Source organism: Diachasma alloeum, unplaced genomic scaffold, assembly GCF_001412515.2.
Source record: "Diachasma alloeum isolate Michigan unplaced genomic scaffold, Dall2.0 Dall_scaffold_00195, whole genome shotgun sequence".
NCBI classification, from domain to species: domain Eukaryota; kingdom Metazoa; phylum Arthropoda; class Insecta; order Hymenoptera; family Braconidae; genus Diachasma; species Diachasma alloeum.
The window spans coordinates 1,213,627-1,237,680 of record NW_021680360.1 but is presented as its reverse complement, the minus strand read 5'-3'; the positions used below and the strand labels follow the sequence as shown (position 1 = coordinate 1,237,680).

General features: G+C 35.6%; 2 protein-coding genes across 2 annotated transcripts; one reads left to right on the top strand and one right to left on the bottom strand.

Annotated features, from left to right (window-relative positions):
- Positions 1 to 482: 482 nt before the first annotated feature.
- On the top strand, positions 483 to 13,721 carry LOC107048570. The gene is made up of 5 exons (XM_015271796.2): positions 483 to 563; positions 2,751 to 2,880; positions 5,438 to 5,568; positions 9,930 to 10,079; positions 12,240 to 13,721. The coding sequence occupies exons 1-5, from the start codon at positions 515 to 517 to the stop codon at positions 13,394 to 13,396; spliced, it is 1,617 nt and encodes a 538-aa protein (XP_015127282.1). The 5' UTR covers positions 483 to 514; the 3' UTR covers positions 13,397 to 13,721.
- Positions 13,722 to 19,229: 5,508 nt separating this feature from the next.
- Positions 19,230 to 23,632, bottom strand: LOC107048572 (prolactin regulatory element-binding protein). The gene is made up of 4 exons (XM_015271798.1): positions 23,367 to 23,632; positions 22,878 to 23,257; positions 20,745 to 21,439; positions 19,230 to 19,793 (listed from the first exon to the last, which is right to left on the bottom strand). The coding sequence occupies exons 1-4, from the start codon at positions 23,502 to 23,504 to the stop codon at positions 19,708 to 19,710; spliced, it is 1,299 nt and encodes a 432-aa protein (XP_015127284.1). The 5' UTR covers positions 23,505 to 23,632; the 3' UTR covers positions 19,230 to 19,707.
- Positions 23,633 to 24,054: the final 422 nt, after the last annotated feature.

The following is a 24,054-nucleotide window of genomic DNA, read 5'->3' as shown; positions in this document are numbered from 1 at the left end:
GAAAATAGTGCAATAGAATAAAAAGTATCGAAAAACCAAATTCGCGAGGTTTTTCGTTCTGAATCAGTGAAATATTCCTGAAAATCATAACTATTGTCTCTCCGAGTCAAAAAAGCGCCTTCGACAGATTCCCCCAAGTAGTTTCAGCTAGAATCACGTCAGACGAAAAAACCCGCAACGAAAATCGGCTAAAAAAAGTGAGAACTCCTTCAAGAACAATCTCTCTCCCCGCGACAAATCTAGAAAAATCTGGGCGTACCTCACGTTTTAAAAAACACAGTTACGAAATGAGAAAAATTATTTTCCAATTAGAATTCATTTTTTTTAGAACAAAATGATTGAAGACTGATACAAATCTCAAAAACGAATTATGATGTTTTTTGTGATGATGGTGGCAGCACCGTACGGAAGGTGAAAGTCCTGGACAAGAAGAAGGGAAGGAGTGGTGGTCCACATATAGAGGGGCGAGAGGGCGCGGCTTGTCCAGACGTTTTCAGTCCCGCTGACGACGATCATGTCGCCAAAGTTTATATTTCTACTAGGATGCCTTACTCTACTTGCCGGTGAGTACTCCATTCTCATTACTCGCTCTTGAATAGATTTCCCCTGATGTGAATCCATTTTAAATCCTTCAGCGTAATTGTTACCTTTTGTTGAATCAAACTTCGTTTTAAAAATTCGTACAATGAATTTGCCGCGAGAAATGTCGGACATGCGTGCTGGTGACGTTGACGTTAATTGTTTCCGTTTCAATGGGAAATGAGGATACAAATGGGGGAAAACCTCGGGATATTTCCATTAACTAAAGTGCGTGGTGAATACGTAAAAAGATATCAATTTATTTGAAAATATCTGGGGAATTGGTTTACAGAGAGAAAAATCTGTTGAAAGTTAAATTTAATTTTATTAATCGTGCAGTGCTTTGGGCTTTCAAGAATTTTTTTAGGAGAGAAACCACAAAAAAGGGTTTTTTCCAGGGAATTTATTATAAAAAAAGTCAGAAAAAATTACAGATGGTGGGAAACTGTAATCCTTTCAGGAATTTCGTCATTTTTCCTCGATTTTTGCATTTTCTACAGGCGTTTTATTGAAAATTTCATCAAAGCCAATGCGTCATACAATTACTAAAATTGAGGGATGATAAAGTTTTTTTATTTGCTTTTTTCAAGGACTTTAAAATACTTCTGGGTATTTTCTCTTGCATCCGTCAATTTCCAAGATAATCCGTCCGGACAAAAAACTGAAAAAATCTTCCTGGACACAAATTTTTTCTACATTTTCTAAAACATGAGCGAGATAATTAAACGATTAATGATGACCATTTTTTTAAGCCGAATATTCAGGTTAAATGTGTCGGAATTTGGTGGAATTTCCCAAAAAAGTGAACAAACTCCTTTCGCAGCCTACGAAATTCTTTACAAGGAGAATACCTCTGCCTTTTTAAGAACTTTAAAAAATCTCAGGACATTTCAGGAAGAATCATGTGCGCATAATACGAACAGCTGCAAAACTAGTGCCTTCTAGAATTTTCCCTGGCATATTCTTACAAAACCTCTCAGTTACATTTCATAAACTAAAAAAAGATCTTGTCCAAATATTTTCTTCTAAATTTCCTAAAACATGATCGAAATAATTGAGCAATAAACAACAGATTTTTTTAAAGTGAACATTCACGTGTACATATGTCGAAAGTTATTGGATTTCCCTAAAAAAGTGAGAAAACTTCTTTTCTAGCCCGTGAAATTCTCTACAAAAACTGTCTCCGACAGTTTTTCCAAGAGTTTTTTTGCTCTGCTTTTTTCATGGACTTCAAAAAATGTTTCCGGACGTTCCTTTAAATCCGTTAACTACCGCAACAATTAATATATCAACGAGAAACTACTGGAAAAATCACGTGAAACTAGTGCATTTTAGAAATGTTCCCTGACATACATTTACAAAACCCTTCTACATTTTCTAAAACACGATCGAGGTGCTTACGCTGATAGAAAGGATTAGTTATTGTTAACGAGTGGATTTGGTTAGAGATGAGGGTCTATTCGGTCTCACCAAATCTTCATTCGTTAATATTTAACAAATGTATATTTGAGGAGGCTTGTTTGACTCGATTTTCGCCTTTCAACTGAATCATTCGTTAACTATTAACGAATATTCATTTGATCATATTCAACTCCACCATTTCTTAATAGCTAACGAATCTCGTTTGGAATAAATGAATCAATCTATCAGTGTAAACAATCAACGAAAACAATTTTTAAAGTTAAATGTGACACGTATTTACGTGCAAATATGTTCAAAGTTAGTGATTTTCCCCAAAAAAGTGAATAAACTTCTGTTCTAGTCCTCGAAATTCTCATTTTCAAAATAATCTCACTCTACCTAATCCCCAACAGAAGTCAAATCGAAGACCACACCAGGTCACCAAGAATAATCGCCTAAAAATCGACATACTCATCGGAATAATCGTTTTAAAATCCGCCTCCGTATAGCCACCGTTGCTTTCCCCTACCGCAGTGTCGCCCTGACATTTCCAAGACTTTCTACTTCACCGGAGTTCTTTGACCCTTCTCCCCCCGTGCCACCACTTTTCTCAATGAAAAAAATTCAAACATTTGTCGTGATGTGAAATAACGAAAAAGTCAAACTGAATTGCTCAAACGTTTATCATTCCGGAATAAAAAAAATAGTAAAAGTAACAATGGTAATATTTCAAACTGATTGCTGATGTCGTAATAATTGGTATTTCGCAGTTACGGTGAGAGCGCAAGATGATGAGGGAGAGGACGGGCCTGGTCCTAATGCTGAGGAGCTGTGCCAGGACAGGCCTGGTGATGAATACTTCCGTCTCAGTGTCGATGGCGACTGCAGGGACGTCGTGAGGTGAGCTACATAACTCTTCTTATATAACTCGGCAATTTATTTAATTAATTTTTTCCCCTCGGTGAATTATTGGCAATCGATTCAGTGGGATTATTCATTAGTTGAGAACTCGTATTGATTATTGTGTCGATCGTGGCAACGGTAAGTCGAGGTCTCCACACCTTCTGGGTAACTGTAAAACCGGTGATTGACGGAGTCATGTGGACTTCCGAGGAATTGATTGATTTTTAATTAATGGGCGGTCGCTGCCGGGAATATTTATGAGTGAAAGAGGCTTTTTTATTCTGCAGTGAGAACTAAATATAATTCTACCCAACAAATTTGTTTCAGACAAATAAATGCCCGTACTTTCCATACAAAATTTCACTGTAACTTCTTGTCTGAAACAAATTTGATTGGCAGAATTCAATTCTTTTCTCATGGAGAGAAAAGCCGGATAAAAATTACCTAGAAAATTGTGGCGAATTTTACTGTACGGAAGGTAATCGTGGAGCGAAATGGAGTTCAATGAAAAATACCTGAAGATGTGGGATCATACCCCACCTGAGTTCGAATCCGTGTGCCTCCGAATTTTTTAATATGTGATGTGTTGTTAATTAATTAATTGCAAGATTTGATCGAGCAGATAGCCCGGAGATGATACAGAAAAAATACCCGTTTGTGGAGGATATTTTATGGTCCGTTCGGTAAAACAAGTTGAGAATAAGCCCCCAGAGGCGAAAATACTCGATTAAAAAAAAGGATGTGGGACTTTTTAGAAAAAACATCAAGTTCTAGGTAGAATTCGAGGAAATTCATGAGTTTTCAGTTCGAGTGAGATTGAAATTTCACAACTGGCTTGAATCTTCAGTGGAACATAAATACTCAGAAACAAAATGACATAAATGTTCAATTTTTCCTTCAATTTTCCTGATTTTTGTGAATTTTTACAGAATAATTGAACTAAAAAATCAAGTATTTTATCGAGTTTCAAATCATTTGAACAGGAAATGAATGGAATATTTGATTTTTCAATGACAAGATTTCCTGACATTTCAGTGGAACTTGGACACGATAAAAATTTCCAGAATTTGGCACGGAAAATTGAAACAAATTTTTTTAACAGTGTGGGGTTTCTTCTGTCAATAACAGATTATTCTGGAAACATCTCGCCGACTCGAAAGCTCCGCGAAAATATCGAACAATCTCTTTTCAAGAGAACAATCTGTTACTAATTTATTTAATGTTTTTCGCTTCCTCACAGACATAATTTACGCTAATTTCTGCCTGAAATAATAATCATTGCTTATTATTGAAAGGGCATATGGGTATGACGATTGATTTTTCTCAGGCCCTAGGGACTACAAAAAATGCCATCAATAACCAATAAGTATTTTTCTGTAATCAAATGAAAAATCGACTTCAATAGAGATCTCCGTGTGACTATTCTCGATAGTTATCAATTAGCTAAATTGTTTAATCATCAATGATCCCGTTATTGGCAAAAAATACTTCAGTGAACAATTCTGATATTTTGCCTTATCCAGAAAACCAATAATTGAGAATTCCGTTACTAGTGAGTTGATTCAGAAGAAATTTTAAAAAAGAGATTTCTCACGAGGAATTTTCTCAACTTCAAAAAAGATCTTTTGATATTCCCCTGTAAATAACAGAACCCACTGTACATATCTCTTAGACTCGCAGCTTCACAACCAAACATAAAAAAATCTCTTTTGTAGATCGAAAAGTTCCTCAAAGAAAACATCTTTCTTATTCATTACTTTCATCAAGATTTCTTTCTTATTCCCAAACACAATTTCGGCAAATCTCTGTCTGAAATCATCACTCAAAGGTGTAACAATCATTTTATATTTCAAGAACCCTAGCCATGCAAAAAATGTCATCAATAGCTAATCTCTTTATATTATAAAAATTCAAATCGACTTTTGCCATAATAAATCACGAGGGTCAGAATAAGCTCAACAAGGAATAGATTAAGGATCACCAGAGTTATAATGAGAGTCAGATCAAGGATCCTAATAAGGGTCACATGGGTTGGATTAAACGTTACAAAGGTCAGCTTAAGGGTCATGGAGGTCAGAAACTAACAGTCACGAGGGTCAAAATAAGGGTCTCTATATATCTCCGTATTATAAAAATCCAAATCGACTTCGGGTGATGCAAATTTGGTACTCGAAAATAAGACTCCAAAATTAAGGGTCAGAAATGGTGGGGCAAAATAAGGGTGACGAGGCGTATAATGCGGGTCACGAGAGTCAGTATCATTTTGTCCACTTAAACTTCACTCCACGAATTAAAATGTGAACTGAAACAATAATAATCCACTTTCACAATGTTCAAGGACACCAAGTCCCCGAAAGTAAATAAATTAAGTATTCCCCCAAGATGATACTTTCTGTCAGACACTAACATTCCAACAAGTCCGTGACTTGTTGATTCAACGATCATTCGAGCCAGTGCTAGAATTGCCCACTCCACCCCATAATTGCCCCGTCGAAGGATCGAGAAACAACGTAAACAACATCACCATTCTTTCTCTTTTCTCGAATATAATCAGATGCGACAAAGCTACTGAGATTGGCGTAACCCGATTGGCCTCTGTCAAGTGTCCAACTGGTTTGGCATTTGACATCGAGCGACAAACCTGCGATTGGAAGACTAACGTCAAGAATTGCGAACAACTTGAGAGTAAGATACGTTTGTTAATAAAATTAAGTTGAACTCAAAGTCCCCTCCGTTCTGACCCCTCAGGTGTACAAGATCTGGACTGAAGCAAATCACGTGTCCCCATGGATTGGCCTTTGATTTGGACAAACAGACCTGCGACTGGAAGGGCAAGGTCCATAACTGTGACAAGCTCGAGAGTAAGTGACGTTTAAACGGGGAAATCAATATAATGCGCCGGATTATCGTTAATTTTGCACTTTAAAAAATGTTTTTTAAATATTATATCAGGCATGAAAAAATTTGATAGAAGAACCTAGCGCTTTCTCGGAGAAATTATATTGAATTTGTATTAAAATTCTGTTCAATAATTCTAGTTGTCTTTCCCGGACATTTCAGTATCGAAGCGGTAAAACGATTCAAGTCAAATACGCTTTTAGTTGAGTTTTTACGGAATATCTTCGAATCTAAGGGTGATAGCGAAATTTTTGTAATTGCCTTTTTTGTAATTTCCAATTCACTCTACAACAAAGATTTTAACGAAAATTTTGCTATTCGCCTTAGATTCCGAGTTATTCCTGAAAACGGATTAATGGCCAAAATCGACTTGAATTGTTTTACCGCGTAACAAGTAATTTTATTGCAAAATATTTGATAGAAGAAAGGATTTGATTTTTCATAATGAAATCCAGACAACAAATTAGAAAATTCATCCCCCCGAATTCTTACAAAAAAAATCTCAACAGAATAAATTATATTGAAAAATCAATATCGATCAACTTTTTTCTATGAACAAATATACATTTAAAATACAGAGGAAGTTTCGGAATTTTTAATCGAATTAACGCAAAAAACGAATAGAATTTTTCTAAAATAGAATTTGAATAAAATTCCTTTGAGAAAGCGCTAGATTGTTCCATGAAATTTTTCCATACGTGATGCATTAAACACAAATTATTTGATTTGCTCTGTGAGACAAAAAAATTTATCATTAATTTTTTCATCTTTTTTACACGATTTGCACATTCTGGAGTATATTATCTCAGAAATTGATAATAAATTCATGGAAAAAACGTCAAGAGACCTATTCTGATGTACATAAAAACCCCACAAAGAATGTCTCATGAATTTTTTTCTAAATCCATATCCACAGAGTTACTTTTTATATCTTCATTTAATCCATTTGTGCAATTAAAAAAACATTTTTTAATGTAAAAATTCCTCCGAGAAAATTGTAAAATATTATCATCCACTCGAAGGAATTTAACGAATCCCCGGTAATGCTCGTAGACTCGCGCCGTAGCACGCAAAAAAATCGACGCACTTTGAAGAAACTCTTCAAATCATTAACTTGTATTTTTATTCACTTTCATTGGTCTCTCTCTACTGAAAACAATCGGGATCAATCGAGCGGCCACGGTCATCCACTTTGTAGCTCGTAATTATGGTTATTATTACACCGTGATATAAAATAAAGGAGAGGCACTGGGAAATCGATATTAAAGGATCGATTCACCAATAGTTTATATTCAATTTAATTAATCGACAAGCAAGGCCGCTCGACTTTTCCCTCGTTTTGTACAGATATCGCCAACTGCTTACGCCTGCCTCTCTTGAGCTCTTTCGCTTTCTAGATACTAAATTCTCACTCCGTGACCCCAAACGCTTTCACGATGTCCTCATTTCACTCGTGATGAGCTTTCAATTTCCATAGTTTTTCCCCTTCGTTTTATATTTTCGGGTATGAATTTATTAATTCTGGTGAATACAAGGTATACCCCAAGTATACCCCAAGTCAATGCGCTCGAAAAAATTTAATATACGGACTAGGGAATTCACTAGACAATTCGATTGAATTTCTATTGAACTTTCTATTAGAAAAAGTTAATAGGGGAGGGTGCGGCAAAACGGCCCCCCTTCAATTGTCAATAATTTGTGAATGACATTGTGAAAATTCCCTGTTTCAACTTCATTTTGAAGATAATTTTTCATTCTTCAAAACGAGCTCTAACTCATCCCAATCGGATTATTGAATCGGAAAATATTGACGATTGAAGGGGGACCGTTTTGCCCCATCCTCCCCTAGAATTCGATTTTTTTATACAACTTATTCTATTAAGATTTTTTTATACAATTTCCTCAGCTCAAGTTTTCGAAGTTTTTTTCGTTCTATTTTTCTTCTCTTTTCATCAAGAAGATCAAACAAAAAAACCTGGAAAATTTGAGCCGAAGAAATTTGAAAAATTGAAAAATTGAATTCTATTGACTATTATTTTTTTTATAGAATATTTCTCATTGAACATTTCAATAGAATCGGCCGAAAACTAATGGAAAGTATAATAGAAATTCAACAGGACTGTCTAGCGAATTAGCTAGGTTTTTCTATGAAATAATTTCATACGTGAGTAGAATTCCGAAAAAAATTCTGAATGACTTAATTTATCGCATTCTCATAAGTTATTGACTTTTTCTATCCTCATATGTTGTTTATAAAGTCGATTATAACGGTTTTAATCAAATAAGAAATTATTTGTTAATTAATTGTTAATTAATTGTTTGAACGTATGTCCTATAAAATTTTACAAAGAATTCGCCATACTTGGAATTGATCAATCAAATCTCAGTCCGCATTTCGTTATTTATTATCTCCTAAACTGTGTAGTTTAGCTAGTTTGAATTTTTTGCAACAGCTGGGAAATATTACAAACTTTATCTATGAAAAACATCAGGACAATCTCAAGAAAAACCTGTTTTCTAGGGATATACCTTGAGAAACTTGTTAGCCATTTCGTTCACTATAGAATTACTTGTTTCATACTTTCAATGCCTTTTATCCTTTATTTTCACTTTAGTTCGATTAATTTTGAAGGAAAGTATAAAACATTTTCAGTAATTATACATTATCTCATCAAATGAGAATCTTTTTTATAGATAATTACATGGACAAAAAAATTTTGTGGAGAAACCTATTGTATTCGCTAGAAAATTCTATTGAATTTGTATTCATTGATTCTATCCATTTTTCACCAATTCATTTTAATAAATCCGCATTTTTTTCGCGTTTTTCTATCGAATATTTTATGGAACAAATCGATACATTGTCATTGATCGACCTAAATACTTCAACTTCTTTTGCTTGAATTCTTCAACGAGAAGAAAAATGCAGTAGAAAAAAACTAAAGTTTTAAAAATTCATGTTGACACAGACACAAAAATCTCAATAGAATAAATTGCACAGGAAAATGAAAGTCAATTCAATTCCCAAGAATGTCTCTCGATATTTTTTACATTCATAAAAAAATCAATTGATTTTCAAGTTTTCTATAAAAAAAGGAGAGAAAACATGTTCTATAAATTCTAAAACAAAGTTATCAAACAAATTACTTTTTAAACGAGTAAAAACGGTTACTCTTGTTCCATTTCATTTCACCCCTGAATATTGTATAAAATTTCTTTACGAATTTAATTTACTTACCTTCTGAAGAGTAATTTTTCACTTCTCCCTCAAGCTACTCAGACACCTCAATTTTCCCTTCATTTTCGCTCTAGAAAAGCAAAGAGACTCTCAAAGCAATCCTTCAGCTTCTCTCTTCACTTCAAACGCTTCTTTATTTTGAATAATTGAAGTAATCTCTCACAATCTCTCAACTAACACACACCACACTGATATAAATGATTTACATTGATTTTAATAAATTATTCGACTTCTCTTTAATGAACAATAAATCGAATGATCTCAAAAAAATGTGAATACATCTGCATATCTCTCTACTCTCTTATTATTTACCTAATAATTAAAACAAAAAATAAACACTCGTAAAGACTCGAGTCGTTGCCAAGACTATTTTTGCCAGCTGCTATTATTTTTTTTAATGCTCTCTGTTTATCTTCACTTTGTGTTACGAAAGATGATTAATTAATAATCATGAAACAGCAAATAATCATTGAAATTGAGTAAAAATGTTGTAACGGTGAGTGGGAGTGAAACGCAATTAAAAAGAGCTCCTTAAATTGCGTCTTTCTTTGATAAATAATTGAATAATGAAGATAATATTCTATAATTATTTAGACGCGTGCGTCGTCGTGAGCCGAATAATTGTAGTACCCGAATGCGTCACAACTCGTCGGATTAATCATATCTCCATTCAACAGGAGCATTGTTACTGATATAAAAATTAGCTGATTAATTTGTTGATGAATTAAATTCAAACCGACATTTTGACGATTGACAAAACAGTTCACTAAAAAAATACACATTTTGACGTAGATTGTATCACACAAGGGGCAAGAGGCGTATGGAGTTGGGCCTTGAATTCAACTTTGGTCGTAGTTAATTGTTGATTGATATTTTTAATCGTGTAAACAACTTTCTTGGGGAATTACAGAGCCACGTAAGGTACTTCCAATTCTCAAGACAGATGAGCCCATTTGTCCTGAGGGCAAATTGTCCTGTGGTAATGGAGACTGTATTGAGAAGGAACTCTTCTGTAATGGAAAACCAGACTGTAAGGATGAGTCTGATGAGAACGCTTGCAGTAAGTATTTTATTTTTTGAAGAAGGAGCGATTTTTCTGCTTCCTAATGGAAGCTTTGCAATAGTTCGAATTTAAAATTTGGACTTTTTGTTATATCGACCCGTTGTGATCCGAAAAGTTTGACAATGCAATTTTTAGATGTTCGTATGTGTGCGTGTGGGGTAACTGGTGCCTGCACCGCCCACTCGTATTTCTCAGAATTTGCAGGATTGCAAATATTTGATAACAACAACTAATTTCAATGGAAATTTTGAATTTTCTTCCGTGGAAACATCGTTAAAAGCTCCAAATCATTTCCTACCGAATTCGTAAAATATTGCGACCCCAGAATTTAAGATTTTTCAAATTTTCAGTTGGTCTATAATTGAATGGAGTGGGAAATATATGTTCGTTATACATTTCCACATCCATTGCAACCTTTTCGATAGCAGAAAAATATCTTCATCAGTTACTATTGGCTATTTTATCAGGCTCCGCGTTTGAGGGTAATTCCGCCCAGGGTTTCTATATGTAGGTCTGTTAGAGTCTAACAGTTAGACTCTGCAGCTAGAGGTCGGTCGAGTAACAGCTCGATTATTTGGGGTAGTCGGTGGCCACGGAACATCGGGTAAATTCAGGATAATTTATTATTATTCACGTGAAATCTTTCTCAAAATGGAGCCAAAGAATGGAAACGAAGGATGAAAATAGGAAAAATTATAACAGTGGGCGGTATTGGACGCAAGTCGGGCGGTATTACCCTCAAAGTTCGATTCCATCGCTCACTGGCCGATGGCAATTGAATAATTAAATATGTTATATTAAGTCTTTTACGCTTTCTGAAGCGTATTTTACGGTTGAAATTGGAGCAAAAATTATGTTTAAGATCGCCGTAAATTGCAGTATCGTATTTGCAAATTACGATGATTTTTCCGTATTTTACGTTTTCTTATCCGTAATTAATGACGAAGAAAAAAATAGAATATTTCAGGGCGAATGCCGTGCGGTTTTTTACTTGCGTAGAAATGGCGTCCAAGCCGAAGGTGAGGACTGACCAACCTCGCGAGTAAAAAAAACCCCATGGCACTAGTCGTGAACGATAATTTTCCGTAGTGATTTTCACTTTTACGAGTTTGGAGACGGGCCAATGCCAATCCCCAGACGAGTAAAAGTGAAGGTCAATACGGAAGCAGTGATTTTACACGGAAATACGTTATTTTTTTTATAAATCGCGCAGAAGTAAGTCGTAAAATACGTTTCTATTAAGATCGTAATTTACGATTTCTTAAGCGTGAAATCCGCCTAAAGGATTAAAGCGTGAAAGACGCTTCGTTTAGGCGTAATTTACGTTTTTATTTTAGCCGTAAAATACGTCTTTTTGAAGCCCCAGTTCCGATTTTCATGACGAAAAAAAAATCATCAGACATCATACTAGCGTTAAGCGTAACACGCACGAAAAAATTTAATTGGTAAACCTAGCGAATTCGTTAGAAATTTCTATTGAATTTCTATTAAATATTCTATTAGTTTTTTGCCGATTCTACTGAAATTCTAATAGAAAATATTCAATAGACAAAGTCAATCAAATTCGAAATTTCTATGTTACTTATTCTCTTCATATATTTCCTCGGCTATAGAATTTCCTCGGCACAAATTTTCCAAGTTTTTTTCATTCCATTTCTTTGTTCTTCCCATCAAGAAAATCCATCAAAAAACCGATGGATTTTCTTGATGGGAAAAAGTGAAAATTTGAGCCGAGGAAATTCTACAGAAAATATCTCAATAGAACAAGTTGCATAGAAAAATCGAATTCTTTTGACTTTTTCTACAAAATATTTTCCATTGAACATTTCAACAGAATCGGCCAAAAACTGACAGAAACTTCAATAGAAAGCCACTAAAATTATCTAGCGAATTCGCTATGTTTTTCTATTAAATTTTTTCATCCCTCAAATTCCGCAGATATTCATTTTCTAAAAAAATTTCACGATATTGTCCCCTTCTTGAGAAAACTGTCGAGTATTTTCCCATAATTTCCGACGAAATAAAACCTAAACGACCAGAATTCCACGGGCACCGCCGGCGGCAACAACCAAAAAAACTCCACCCGAGCCGAACTCCTCCGCATTCGCATCATCCATCAATGGAGCCATTAATTATTCCCCTCCATTAATCTTCCAGCCGTGGAGACCGACCCGAACCGCGCCCCCGACTGCGACCCAACCCAGTGCGTCCTCCCCGACTGCTACTGCTCCGCCGACGGCACCAGAATTCCCGGTGGCATCGAGCCGTCGCAGGTCCCCCAGATGATCACGATCACGTTCAACGGTGCCGTGAACGTCGACAACATCGACCTCTACGAGGACATCTTCAACGGCCAGCGGATAAACCCCAACGGCTGCCAGATCCGCGGTACCTTCTTCGTCTCCCACAAGTACACAAACTACTCAGCCGTGCAGGATCTCCACCGGAAGGGTCACGAGGTGGGCGTCTTCTCCCTGACCCACAAGGACGATCCGCAGTACTGGACCCAGGGGACCTACGACGACTGGCTAGCGGAGATGGCAGGTGCCAGACTGATAATCGAGAGATTCGCCAACATCACTGACGGCTCGATCATCGGCATGCGAGCGCCGTACCTCAGGGTCGGTGGAAACAAGCAATTCGAGATGATGTCCGACCAATTCTTCGTGTACGACGCCTCAATCACCGCCTCCCTGGGTCGCGTCCCCATCTGGCCGTACACTCTCTACTTCAGGATGCCCCACAAGTGCAACGGAAACGGCGGCAACTGTCCCTCAAGGTCACACCCCGTCTGGGAAATGGTGATGAATGAGCTCGATCGTCGTGACGATCCGACGTTCGACGAGTCCCTGCCCGGTTGTCACATGGTGGACTCGTGCTCCAACGTTCAGACTGGCGAGCAGTTCGGGAGACTCTTGAGGCACAACTTCAACAGACACTACAACAGCAACAAAGCTCCTCTCGGCCTCCACTTCCACGCGTCGTGGCTCAAGAGCAAGAAGGAGTACAGGGACGAACTCATCAAGTTCATTGACGAGATGCTGACTAAAGGGGATGTCTACTTTGTCACGATGGTACAGGTCATCAAGTGGATGCAGACACCTACGGAGCTGTCAGGGTTGAGGGACTTCCAGGACTGGAAGGAGACTTGCGATGAGAAGGGACAGCCGTACTGCTCGCTCCCTAATGCCTGTCCTCTTACTACTAGGGAACTTCCTGGGGAGACTCTGCGACTCTTCACCTGCATGGAGTGCCCCAACAACTATCCCTGGCTTCTTGATCCCACTGGGGATGGGTTCACTGTTAAGAAGTGAGGGGGCGAAGTGTTGCGAAGTGGTAGGTTGGGAGGGGGAAGAAGTACCAGGAGATGAGGCGATTTTCACTTTTAGGGACTGGAGAGGGTCTCGGGGACCACGGGTTTGGAGGAAACGCACGAAAAATTTAATTCATAAGTCTGTTGGATTTCTATTGAATTTTCTATTTGCTTTTGGCTAATTCTACTGAATTGTTCAGTTGAACATATTCTATAGAAGCCTATGAAATTAGATTCTTCTGTACAACCTAGTCTGTTGAGATATTTTCTATAGAATTTCCTCGGCTCGATTTTTTTTCATTCTATTGTTCTTTTCTATTTTTATAATATTCTATTCTTCATTCTATCTCATGATATCTAATATTTTATTTTTCTTTTCTTTTCGTCAAGAAAGTCAAACAAGAAAACTTGGAATATTTCAGCCAACGGAATTCTGTAGAAAATATCTTAATAGAATAAGTTGTATAAAAAAATTGAATTCTATCAACTTTTTCTATACAGAATTTTCTATGGAATATTCCAAAAGAATTTGCCAAAAACTAATAGAAGGTTAATAGAAAGTTTTTCTATTAAACTTTTTCGTACGCGAAATCTCTTTAGAAGTTTCCAAAAAAATGTAGATCTATTTGGATGTAATCAACAGTCACCCAGATAACTCGAGAATTAGAAACGTGCTAACGGATTCGAGGCAAAGGTTTAATCGTGAATCCTTCATTTCGAAGATCTCGAAGATTTACCACTTCAACACTGAAATCATTTTCGTGCCTTTCGGTAATGAGTCTCATCAGTGGTCGACTCACTACGAAAGTCCCGAATTATTTTCACTTGTAAATATCCACCGAAATGATAATGAAAAAAGAAATTATTGAATTTGTACGTTACTGAGGCGCGTGACAGGGGATCTCGACAACAACTCGACTTTCTCTGGTTTTGAGGAATTGCAAATGAATGGTTCGCTGAGAAAGTCCGTGAGGTCAGAAGTGATACCTCCCCAGCGTGTGGATCGAATGCGAAATTAGTTGTAGAGTAGAATTGATGATTGTTTTTGGGGGATTTCAATTTATGAGATTGATCGATTCAACGAGGGGGATTTTAATATGATTAACGAAATTCGAGGGAAATTTCGTACGTGCTGGATGCCTTGTTTAGGAGATAAGCAGTTGTGTATTAATTTTAATGATGAGCTTAAACTATTTCTCAATAAACAAAGAATTTAAAAATTAGTTGATTTCTTCCTCATTTATGCAAAATTTCATGATTCCCAACAGCTGAAAAGATGAATTGCTTTACCTTTTCGTTTCTGATTGCATTTCAAGATCAGTTTTTCGAGGATATCTCTGAGCCTATGGGAGATATCGAAATTGTTGTCTTGATCTTTTTTTTAGGTGAGAAAATTCTCTACAAAAAATGTTTATTTACATTTTCCCTTAGAACTGTTTATTACCGAGATAATTCGACATTAGACAATTAATATTAATTGCAACTTCACAATTAATAGAAGAATCAACAGTTCATGCCCAAATTATTTCGTGAATATCCTTGGCATTAATGAGTTTATGAAAAAAATATCTTAATGTCTCATTTTGTTTTTTTCCGCTGAATTTTTTTCCCTTCGTCCTCTCCTTCAGAAAAATATTTTCATCCGCTGTTGAATACCTGTCGATTTTTTCACTTTCATCCTTTCTCCACGAAGCCTTGAAACTTATCTCTGGAAATGCGAGAGACATCGAGAGAAGAAGCCATCGGTGAAAATGTCAGTTGTAACCCGAGGGGTCCCTTTCGATTTCGGACGACATTCCTTCTCTCACCCGTCTCCATATACAAACTATATACATTTGTACGAATCGCCTCATTTCCGAAGACCCCAGCGGCAATTCATTCGTGATTTATCGATCGACTGGATACATTGGAATGAGATGAGAAGAACAGATCACTACTTTCCTCGATTTGTTTGAGAGGCTTGTCTGAATGGCCGCTCATTCAAATTCCGATTTTATTGGATAGGAAAGGGGCAGAATGAAAGGCCCAGTGCACTGGGTCTTTCATCTCTGCGGATTCGTTAAGGATACTCGAGTACCTCTTACAGGTTGGTGTAGACCACACGATGGATTGAGGGAATTCCAATCACCAAATTTGTGAATTAAATTGAAAGTGAGGAAAGTATGAAAAAAAATCATTTATCGATTTTAACGTTATTTAACTAACATTTTGCAAACAATTTTTTTTAACATTCTCTTCGCATAAATAGATCATTGAAATTGTTTAAACTTTCGAAAACTTCATTTTTTACAGAATGGAATCGATTTCTGGTAAAATTCTGAACATGAATAAATTTGTTACGATTCTGCAAAAATGACTTTAATAGTGGAAAATTCAATGTTTACAAATTGTTTATAACAAAAGGACTTAATTTTCCAAAATTGCAATTTGTGAATCATTTGATCAATTCTAAATATGTTAAAGATTGATAAAATTTAAAAATGTGTTTTAAAAATTTTTCCTAACGGTTCAATATCGAAATTCCAATTCAGACCCGCACTGTTTAAATAATAAAATCGTTGTCAAATGTCCGGAAACTTGGGTTTTTATGGGGCTTAAATGAAAACTCTGATGTTTGGCGACAAAAGTATAAAAACATTTCACCGAAGAAAAAATAGCCAAAGTACTTAGATGTCCGTAAATTGTGTGAGGAAAATTAGAAAAAAAAATTCATGGATGTTAGCGTTATTTAAATAACATTTTGCGAATAATCATTATTTTCTTAACATTTCCTCCACAAATAGATAATTAAAATTGTTTAAATTAAATAAATAAATAACAATTCTTAAAATAAAAATTCGTAATATGAACAATTTTGAAAATTTATTATTTAACGATAATTGAGAAAAAAAAGTCGTCCTTTTAAAAGAATTGCCTTTTTTAAATTACTGCATAAATTTTCAAAATCTTGTGAAAAGGTTTAAGATTGAAAATTAAATTTAGACCCCAAAAGTTTACATAACAAAATGATTACAAATTCTCCTGAATACTAGGGTGAACTGAGGCTTAAATGGAAGCTTCGATATTCAGCAATAAATGTAGAAAAAAAATTCATATAAAAAACGTTCCAAGTACTACTTACGATTTTCAGGCATCCCTAAAGCGAAAAAAAACATCCGAATGTCAATCCTTTCGCCGATAATTTCTTTTTATTTTCACACTCTTTTTCTTATTACATAATTCATAGTTTTTTTTTTATTGGTTAACAAAGGCAGATTTTACACTCGCACGCAACTTTCTACATAGGTTTTATTGACGTCAATTTTTTCCCCTTGATGAAGAATTTTTTAGTGAGTAGGGAAATGAAGTTTGATTATTCACTGAATATTCATCTCGAAACGAATAATTTGAGAGAAAAATGTCTCTCGAAATCACTCAATTTTGAGACAATCGCGGTCGCACGAATTCGTGGGTTTTCTGTGCTAAACTTGAATTCTTTATTCCTCACAGTTCAATTATATCGGAAACGGGTGCTCTCAGGAGAAAATATCTTCCAACATTTTCTCCTGAAACCACTCATTAACGAGATAATTTCCTAATGAACAATTAAAGATTTTATGTTTCACTCGAATCATTTTACCACTCACTAATGGTTCAATTACCTCAGAACCTAGTGTTCACAAGAAAAAAATGTCAAAAGTCCGTTTTTGTAGACGAAGAAATTTCCAGTAAGAAATCATTTGCTATTTTCTCTTAAAACCAGTCGTTAACGTGATGATTACCTAATTAACAATTAAACATTTTCCATTACCACTCATTAATCGCTGAATTATCTCGAGATCTCGCTTTTAAACAGTGTCAAGATTTTCTGCAGACAAAAAAATGCTCGAGAAAATGTCTCGACATTTTATGGTGGAACATTCTGTTATCGAAATAATTTCGAGAGAAAGGTCCTCGACGAAACAAACCTGCATATTGATCCTGAGAGGATAATTAATCCGAATTACAACGGTGTTTCCGTGTTCATAAGAGAAAATGCCAAGAGACGAAGGAACTTGTTGTAGACGAAGGAACTTCCTGCAAGAAATCTGTGGCTTCTTCTTTTAAAATTCTTTTAAAGATTTAAGTACCTAATTAACGCATGTAGATTTCCCATTACCACGCATTAATTGTTGAATTATCCTGGGAATCAATGCCTTTAAACAATGTCAAGATTTTTTTTACATTTCCTGATAATGTCTGACATTCGTCCTGATAATTCCATAATTAACAAGAATATACTGAATAATCCTGCAAAGCAATCCTGAGGGAATAATAAATAATTCATCAATTAACAATCGTACTATTTTCTGACGATATTTCACTATTTATGCAAGATTTTATATCCCGGACTTTTACGTCTCTCAGGTTTTTGTGCCGATATTTTTATGCAAAGAATGTTTTTCCAGCATTAGGTGACGTGTAATTATTCACAAGGTATGAAAAATCCTGTTGGATTTCATTATTCCAAGGACACACAAAATAACCTTGCCCAACAATCCTCAGGGAATAATTAATTAATCAATTAATTGTTGTGCTAATTTCTGGAAATATTTCCCTATTTATGCAAGATTTTATATTCTGGAATTTTACTTTTCTCAGGTTTTTCCATCATCATTTATGTGTTAAGAATGTTTTTTTCCAGAATTAGATTTCATTACTACCCTGAGAATTTCCTCTCCAACGTTGGAAGTTTTCAATTCAGCTAAGGTATATCCCTAGAAAACAGATTTTTTTTACGAATGTCCCGATGTTTTTTATAGATAATGTTTAGGGGATAATAAACAATGAAATGTGGGCTTCTAGTACGCTAGGCATAGGCCAAACGGAGGTTAAGGCGATGGTATTGTCTCGGGATATACCTTAACATAAAAAAATCCAGTATAATTATAGGAGCCATTTTGTCAGGTTTGTATACCGATTTAATCCTCGCCATGATGGACAGAATCATCGGAAAAATTTATTGACGTCATCAAGCCCAGAATTTCGCAAGGGAATCAATGTGTTCAACTGGACAACTCGTGGGCAACAATCACAATACAATGAACGAGAGAACGAGCACCGATAGAAGAGAAAAATATTTTTATATCGACAGCGATGCAACTAGATTTCATCCTAATATCTTTATTTTACTATCAACAGAGGCTTCTGACATTTCACATAGATCTCCTTCCATTCACATAGTTCGTGTGGAATAAATAAGGCTCGAACATATGACAACAGCAAATTTGTTCAATTAAATGTAATAAAGAGGTGAAAAGATCACATCAAAGTGACAAAGAACAAGAGATGAATGAAAAAAATAGTAGGTTATTACTGGAGAGAAATGTCAAGAGATTACTCTGCAGTAAATTTAATGGACTGCAAATAAAATCTTTCGACATTTTCCCCTGAATAACTAAATTCCTAAATAATTGGTTAATGAACTAAGATTTTATGTCTGACTCGAATAATTTTACCACTTATTGCAAATTAAATTATCTTCATAGAGAGTGATGTCAGGGAAAAATGGCACAAGACCTTTTGTTTGTTCGCAAAATTCCCCCAGAAATTATCTAACAAATTCCCCTTAACAATCCTCATTTCACGACCAAAATATTTCCATAATTCATTTTCAATGCAAGATCGGTTCTTTGGAACATTAATAAATGAGTGAATTAAAAGCATCAATTTCCCATGTAGCCATTCTCTAAAATATCCTCCTTAGCCCTTAACTATTCAATTATTACGTTAATTGTTGGCAATATCATTGTCCCACTCATTCCATTCAATTAAAGACACAATAAATTTTAAACAAAATAATTTTGAGCAAAAAATAAGACAAAATAATTTATTTAAAAAACTCCCCTAAAATTGAAACGACACTAACCCTAACAAGGAACTGCAGCAGTTACATGATAAAATAATACATGAGAAAAAAATAGACGAAGAAAAAACAAAATCAATCAACAAGGAAATTACGTACAGCGAGCGAGAATTAATTTTATACAATTACCTACGAAAGTATTGCTGGCAAGGTGCATGTACCCCCTCCTACCCTGCAGGAGACTGTTCTCACGTCCACGAGCCCCACCATTCAACAAAAAACCCATTCAGAGTCATTTACACCGCATTTCCATCGTGCACACTCATACAAGAATTTCATATCCACAGTAGAGATCACTTGTTCTTGCAATCTACGTTCGTACGCGTGAAGTAGATTTCTCAAGGATTTTTTTTCCTTCTTTAGTCAATAAAATATAATTTAGACTCGGTAAAACGAACATTAACTAATTCAGTATTAAATAACCCGGGTCATATACCCATGTAGCTGCAGAGAGTAAATGCACCGCAGATGCTCAGGATGATGAATATTATTACCAGCCAGAAGGGGAGTGTATCTGGAAAAAAAATACGAATTATTATGAGAATTTAATGTAAGAAGTGTTTTACATTAATTGAATTATAAAATGGTAGAATGGCGGAGGCCAAATGTGATGATTTTGTTTTTTTTTTTAATTAAAAAAAAATAAGTTGCGATAGGAAAAATCGTCAAATTTTTTAAATTAATTAAATTCCCTCTTAAAATATTATCTGAACGATTTTCATTTACCTCGATAGATTCTGAGATATTTAAAATACAAAATATCAATAAGCAAAAACAATAATTTTTTTCATTAAAATAGAAGAACAATTCTGTACTTGGAAGGTGAATATGTTCTGATAACTGAATAATTAGAGAATCATCAACTTTTAATAATCAAATGTATCATCGAATGAATAAATAAAACTACATGGAACTATAGATTTATCTAAATTAATTCTTCAATCGACTCTAAGATAGAAAAGATTGATAGAAGATAGATTAAATATCATTTCCGTATCATTTTGTAAATAGAAAAATGCAAATAAGTAGATAAATAAAAATGGATCAAGTCAGCCTAAATACATTCTCTCGTTCATCATGATTTTCAAGTAATTGTATCCCCATCAAATTTGTGAAATAAATTAAAGCATCAAATTACTTCATTTATTTAAATTAATTGCATTTTGAAATGGCTATAAAATTCCCTCCAAAAAACAGAAATATTCTCTGACAATTCTGAGCCAATCTCACGATCATCAAATTTCGATAATAACATAAATAATAAACTAAAAATATGTAAACACATGTGAATTTATCTCCATCGATTCTCAAATTAAGGATATCCATTCAAATTACATTTTGCACTGAATTATGATTTTTTTTAAACATTCATTGTTGAGAAAAAAAGGGAGCAATTAATCTAAATGCATGAGAACCAATGCGTTCATGTTGACAACAATCTTTCAACGAATAAAAAACTACTCACGTCTGTATGGAATGCTATGAATACAAATTCTGTTATCCACGGATATACTGACAACAGCAGCCTCTGCATTACTCGTGATGGGTGGGCCCTCCATCTTCGAGGGAATGAACTCCAGACCCGTGACGAACATGCTGTGTGCCCCAGGTACATGCAGAACCCTTTGTAAACTAAATGCAACGAATATATCAACACTCCCCGAGAACATAGTCCCGACAGCGACGAATTTCCCATCATCAGACACTGCGATAGCTGACAATGCTTCCCTAAAGGACGTGGACCTAACGATGCAGCCCTGCTCGAGGTCCCAGAGTTGAAGATAACTAGGATTCTTCGCCACAATTGAGTTCGACAGAATGAATAACTGGGCCTTGGACTTCTTGTCAATGGGAATCCTGAACCGAAGACGTTTGTACATGTATTTGCCACCTGCAGGGGGTGTCCAGGAGAGCTCCTGACTCTTGGTGCCTTTGGCGACGTCCCAGATGATGGCTCGAGAGTCTTTCGCTATCGAGGCTACTAGGGTTCCATCGTGATTGAAGTCAATGTCGTCAATTTCTTTTGTGTGGGCTGCTAGGTCATGGATTTTTGTCAGGTGAGGAAATTTCCAGAGTCGAATGACACCATCGAGACCACCAGTCGCCATTACTTTACCATTTGGGCTTATTCGGACTATCCTTTGAATTGGCTCTGAGTCACTGCAATTTGAACAATTCGTTGGATGTTTAATTCATTGGAAATTCATTGTAGGTGGGTGAAGAAATAAATTGAGTGCATTGAAAAGTTAATATTAATGAATATCTACAGGAAATGGTGAATCTTTATTTCGATTTTCAATTCTTTCTAAAAAAATCACTTTAATAAAATCGTTTTATTCCCCTTAGATTCGAAAATATCCACCAAAGACTGTGAAAATACCCTAACAATTCGAGGAAACTTGTCAAAACGATAGCTTAATTAATCAATATCTGTTTATCACTATAAAAATGTAATAAAACTCTAAAAGCCAAAATGGTGTTGCGAATAATTTGTCCCTTCATTCTCTCCCCTCTATAAAACTCAAGTCATAAGAGTATTAGATAAAATTTCTGTTTTTAGCTTTGAAGAGGTTCATCATTATTTGAAGAAGAGAACTATTATTACTTTCTGAGATTAAAATGATGTGAATAAACTCCAGTTGAGACCTTGAATGTAACGGAGAAAAATACACTGAAGAAGCCAAAAAAATTATTCATCATTGATAATTTTTCCCATGAATTCTAGCTTTGGTGAGTGTAAGAAATTGATCCATCTAATTTTTTCTCCATTAATTTTTTTAAACATTAGTCGCTCGTTTCCCTCCATAAATTATTTATTACAAAAGTTTAACACTGACGATAATTTTCACATTGGGCGTACAATTGTTATTCATCTTTTCTTATTTTTTGACATTTTTTTACATTTTAATCTTCATTTTCTCAAAAATTCATTTTCTCATAACTCTTCGATATTTTAGAATTCCAAGATTAATTATTGTCAATAATACTAGACCACCGATTGTGCGCAAACTCAACCAGAGTATTTCTACTTATGTTAACTTTCATTCGACTTTATGTCAAATTTTAATCTTCAAAACTTGAGTGATGTTTATACTACTTTTGGTATATCCCAAGACAATATCATCCAAACGTTAGTCCCTATGGATTTCCATAAAAAATAAAAATTACTTAATTTATTGCATTCTCACAAGTCATTGAATTTTTCTATCCTCATATATTCTTAATGAAGACAACAATAACTACTTAAATCAAATAAGACATTAATTCATTAATTTTATTAACTAATTATTTGAATGAAATAAGAAAAGACTTCACGAAATTTCTATTTTTTAGGATTAAAATCTCCTAATCCTTGGCGTTGACGAATACTATAAACATTACGTATGCAAAACATGGGGACAATCGTAAAAAAACCCTTTTCTAGGGATATACCTTAAAAAATTCGTGTGCAATCTTCAAAACTCGAATTCACAATGTCCCATAAAATAAATAAATCCAACAAAATCCAGAATCATGCATTACTAACGAATGATTCAAGACAACCTTTCTATTTCAACCATTCGTATTCGTCACGATTTTCTAATGAATCACAACTCACCTGAAATCCGTCTGAATACTAGTGGAAGGTTTGAGAACAAGCTGCAGCTTCTTATGTGTAACATTAGCATTGCTATCCTTGATCTCCTCCACCCTCTCCCCATTGATCTCGTCGCTCCTCTCGCTCTTCCTCCTCTGCCTAAGGTTCTCCCTGTTGATGGTGCTGGCACTGGTGCCCTTGAGTATCTCCCCGTTCTCCAGAGTCACCACCCTCGAGGTGACATCGTACAGTTGACAGTGGCTCTCCTGTCCAGCCACCAAGTACGTCTTCTTCTCGCCACTGCTGCAGGCACAGTTCATCACGACACTGGGCCCTGTCTCATGTCTCGTCACCTCCTCAGCTGTGAACCCCCAGCCATCGTGTGACAGCTCGAAGATTTCCTGAGGAGAAACCCAAAACATAACCTCATGACGTCACAAAAAAAATGAAAAGTGGTGAAGTGGTTCCCCAGGGCTTTCTTTTTTGAAGGGAAAATTATTTGGGACTTACAAATCCATTTGCTACACCAGTTTTGGAGGATCCTCCACCACCACCCACCAGTATGTGTCTGCTGGTGAGCATTTGAATGCTGTAAAGGGGGAAATTAACTTTGGCAATGAGGCCCCCTTTGCTCCTCCTCGATGGCATTTTAGTATTTTATTATTCACTTCAACATTTAACACGACACAACACGAAAACACGACTCTCGAGGGATTATCTGCGAATGTTTATTGTCAATTCACGATGAAACACTAGTGCACTAGAGACAAGTTCCACGTTTCACGTTGGCGCCCCATCTCTCTCGCTCGGTCGGATATGAAGGCTGCGCGGGGTATGCTGTGATACGTCATTCGTCGTTGTTTGGATTTTCAAACGCAGTTTTGATGATTTGTTTTATTGGTTGGGGCTGCCGAAGGAAATTGATTTTTTGATTGAATAGGGGTAGACGGTCTCTTTATATAGGAACATAAATGAGCAGATGATCTGTAGTAAACGCAGATGCACAAAATAAGGAAAACGCAAAGTACATGAATAAACAATCGTGAACTGAGAAAACTTTGTTCTCGGCCTTCTATGAAAATTTAACAAAAACAAAGACTTCGTTCAATCAATACCCCAATAGTTCAATGAAGAATTACTTGGACAAAATTCCCAGATAATTACGGGATTCCCAAAGTTTCATATTCCCTTAGAATAC

Excerpts from the sequence above, each read along its gene's own strand:
- LOC107048570 (XM_015271796.2), top strand. The coding sequence starts at position 515 with ATGTCGCCAAAGTTTATATTTCTACTAGGATGCCTTACTCTACTTGCC. Across the intron at positions 564-2,750 it reads ATGCCTTACTCTACTTGCCG|TTACGGTGAGAGCGCAAGAT; the intron begins GTGAGTACTCCA and ends GGTATTTCGCAG. Across the intron at positions 10,080-12,239 it reads GTCTGATGAGAACGCTTGCA|CCGTGGAGACCGACCCGAAC; the intron begins GTAAGTATTTTA and ends TTAATCTTCCAG.
- LOC107048572 (XM_015271798.1), bottom strand. The coding sequence starts at position 23,504 with ATGCCATCGAGGAGGAGCAAAGGGGGCCTCATTGCCAAAGTTAATTTC. Across the intron at positions 23,258-23,366 it reads CTGGTGTAGCAAATGGATTT|GAAATCTTCGAGCTGTCACA; the intron begins GTAAGTCCCAAA and ends GTTTCTCCTCAG. Across the intron at positions 19,794-20,744 it reads TCATAGCATTCCATACAGAC|ATACACTCCCCTTCTGGCTG; the intron begins GTGAGTAGTTTT and ends TTTTTTTTCCAG.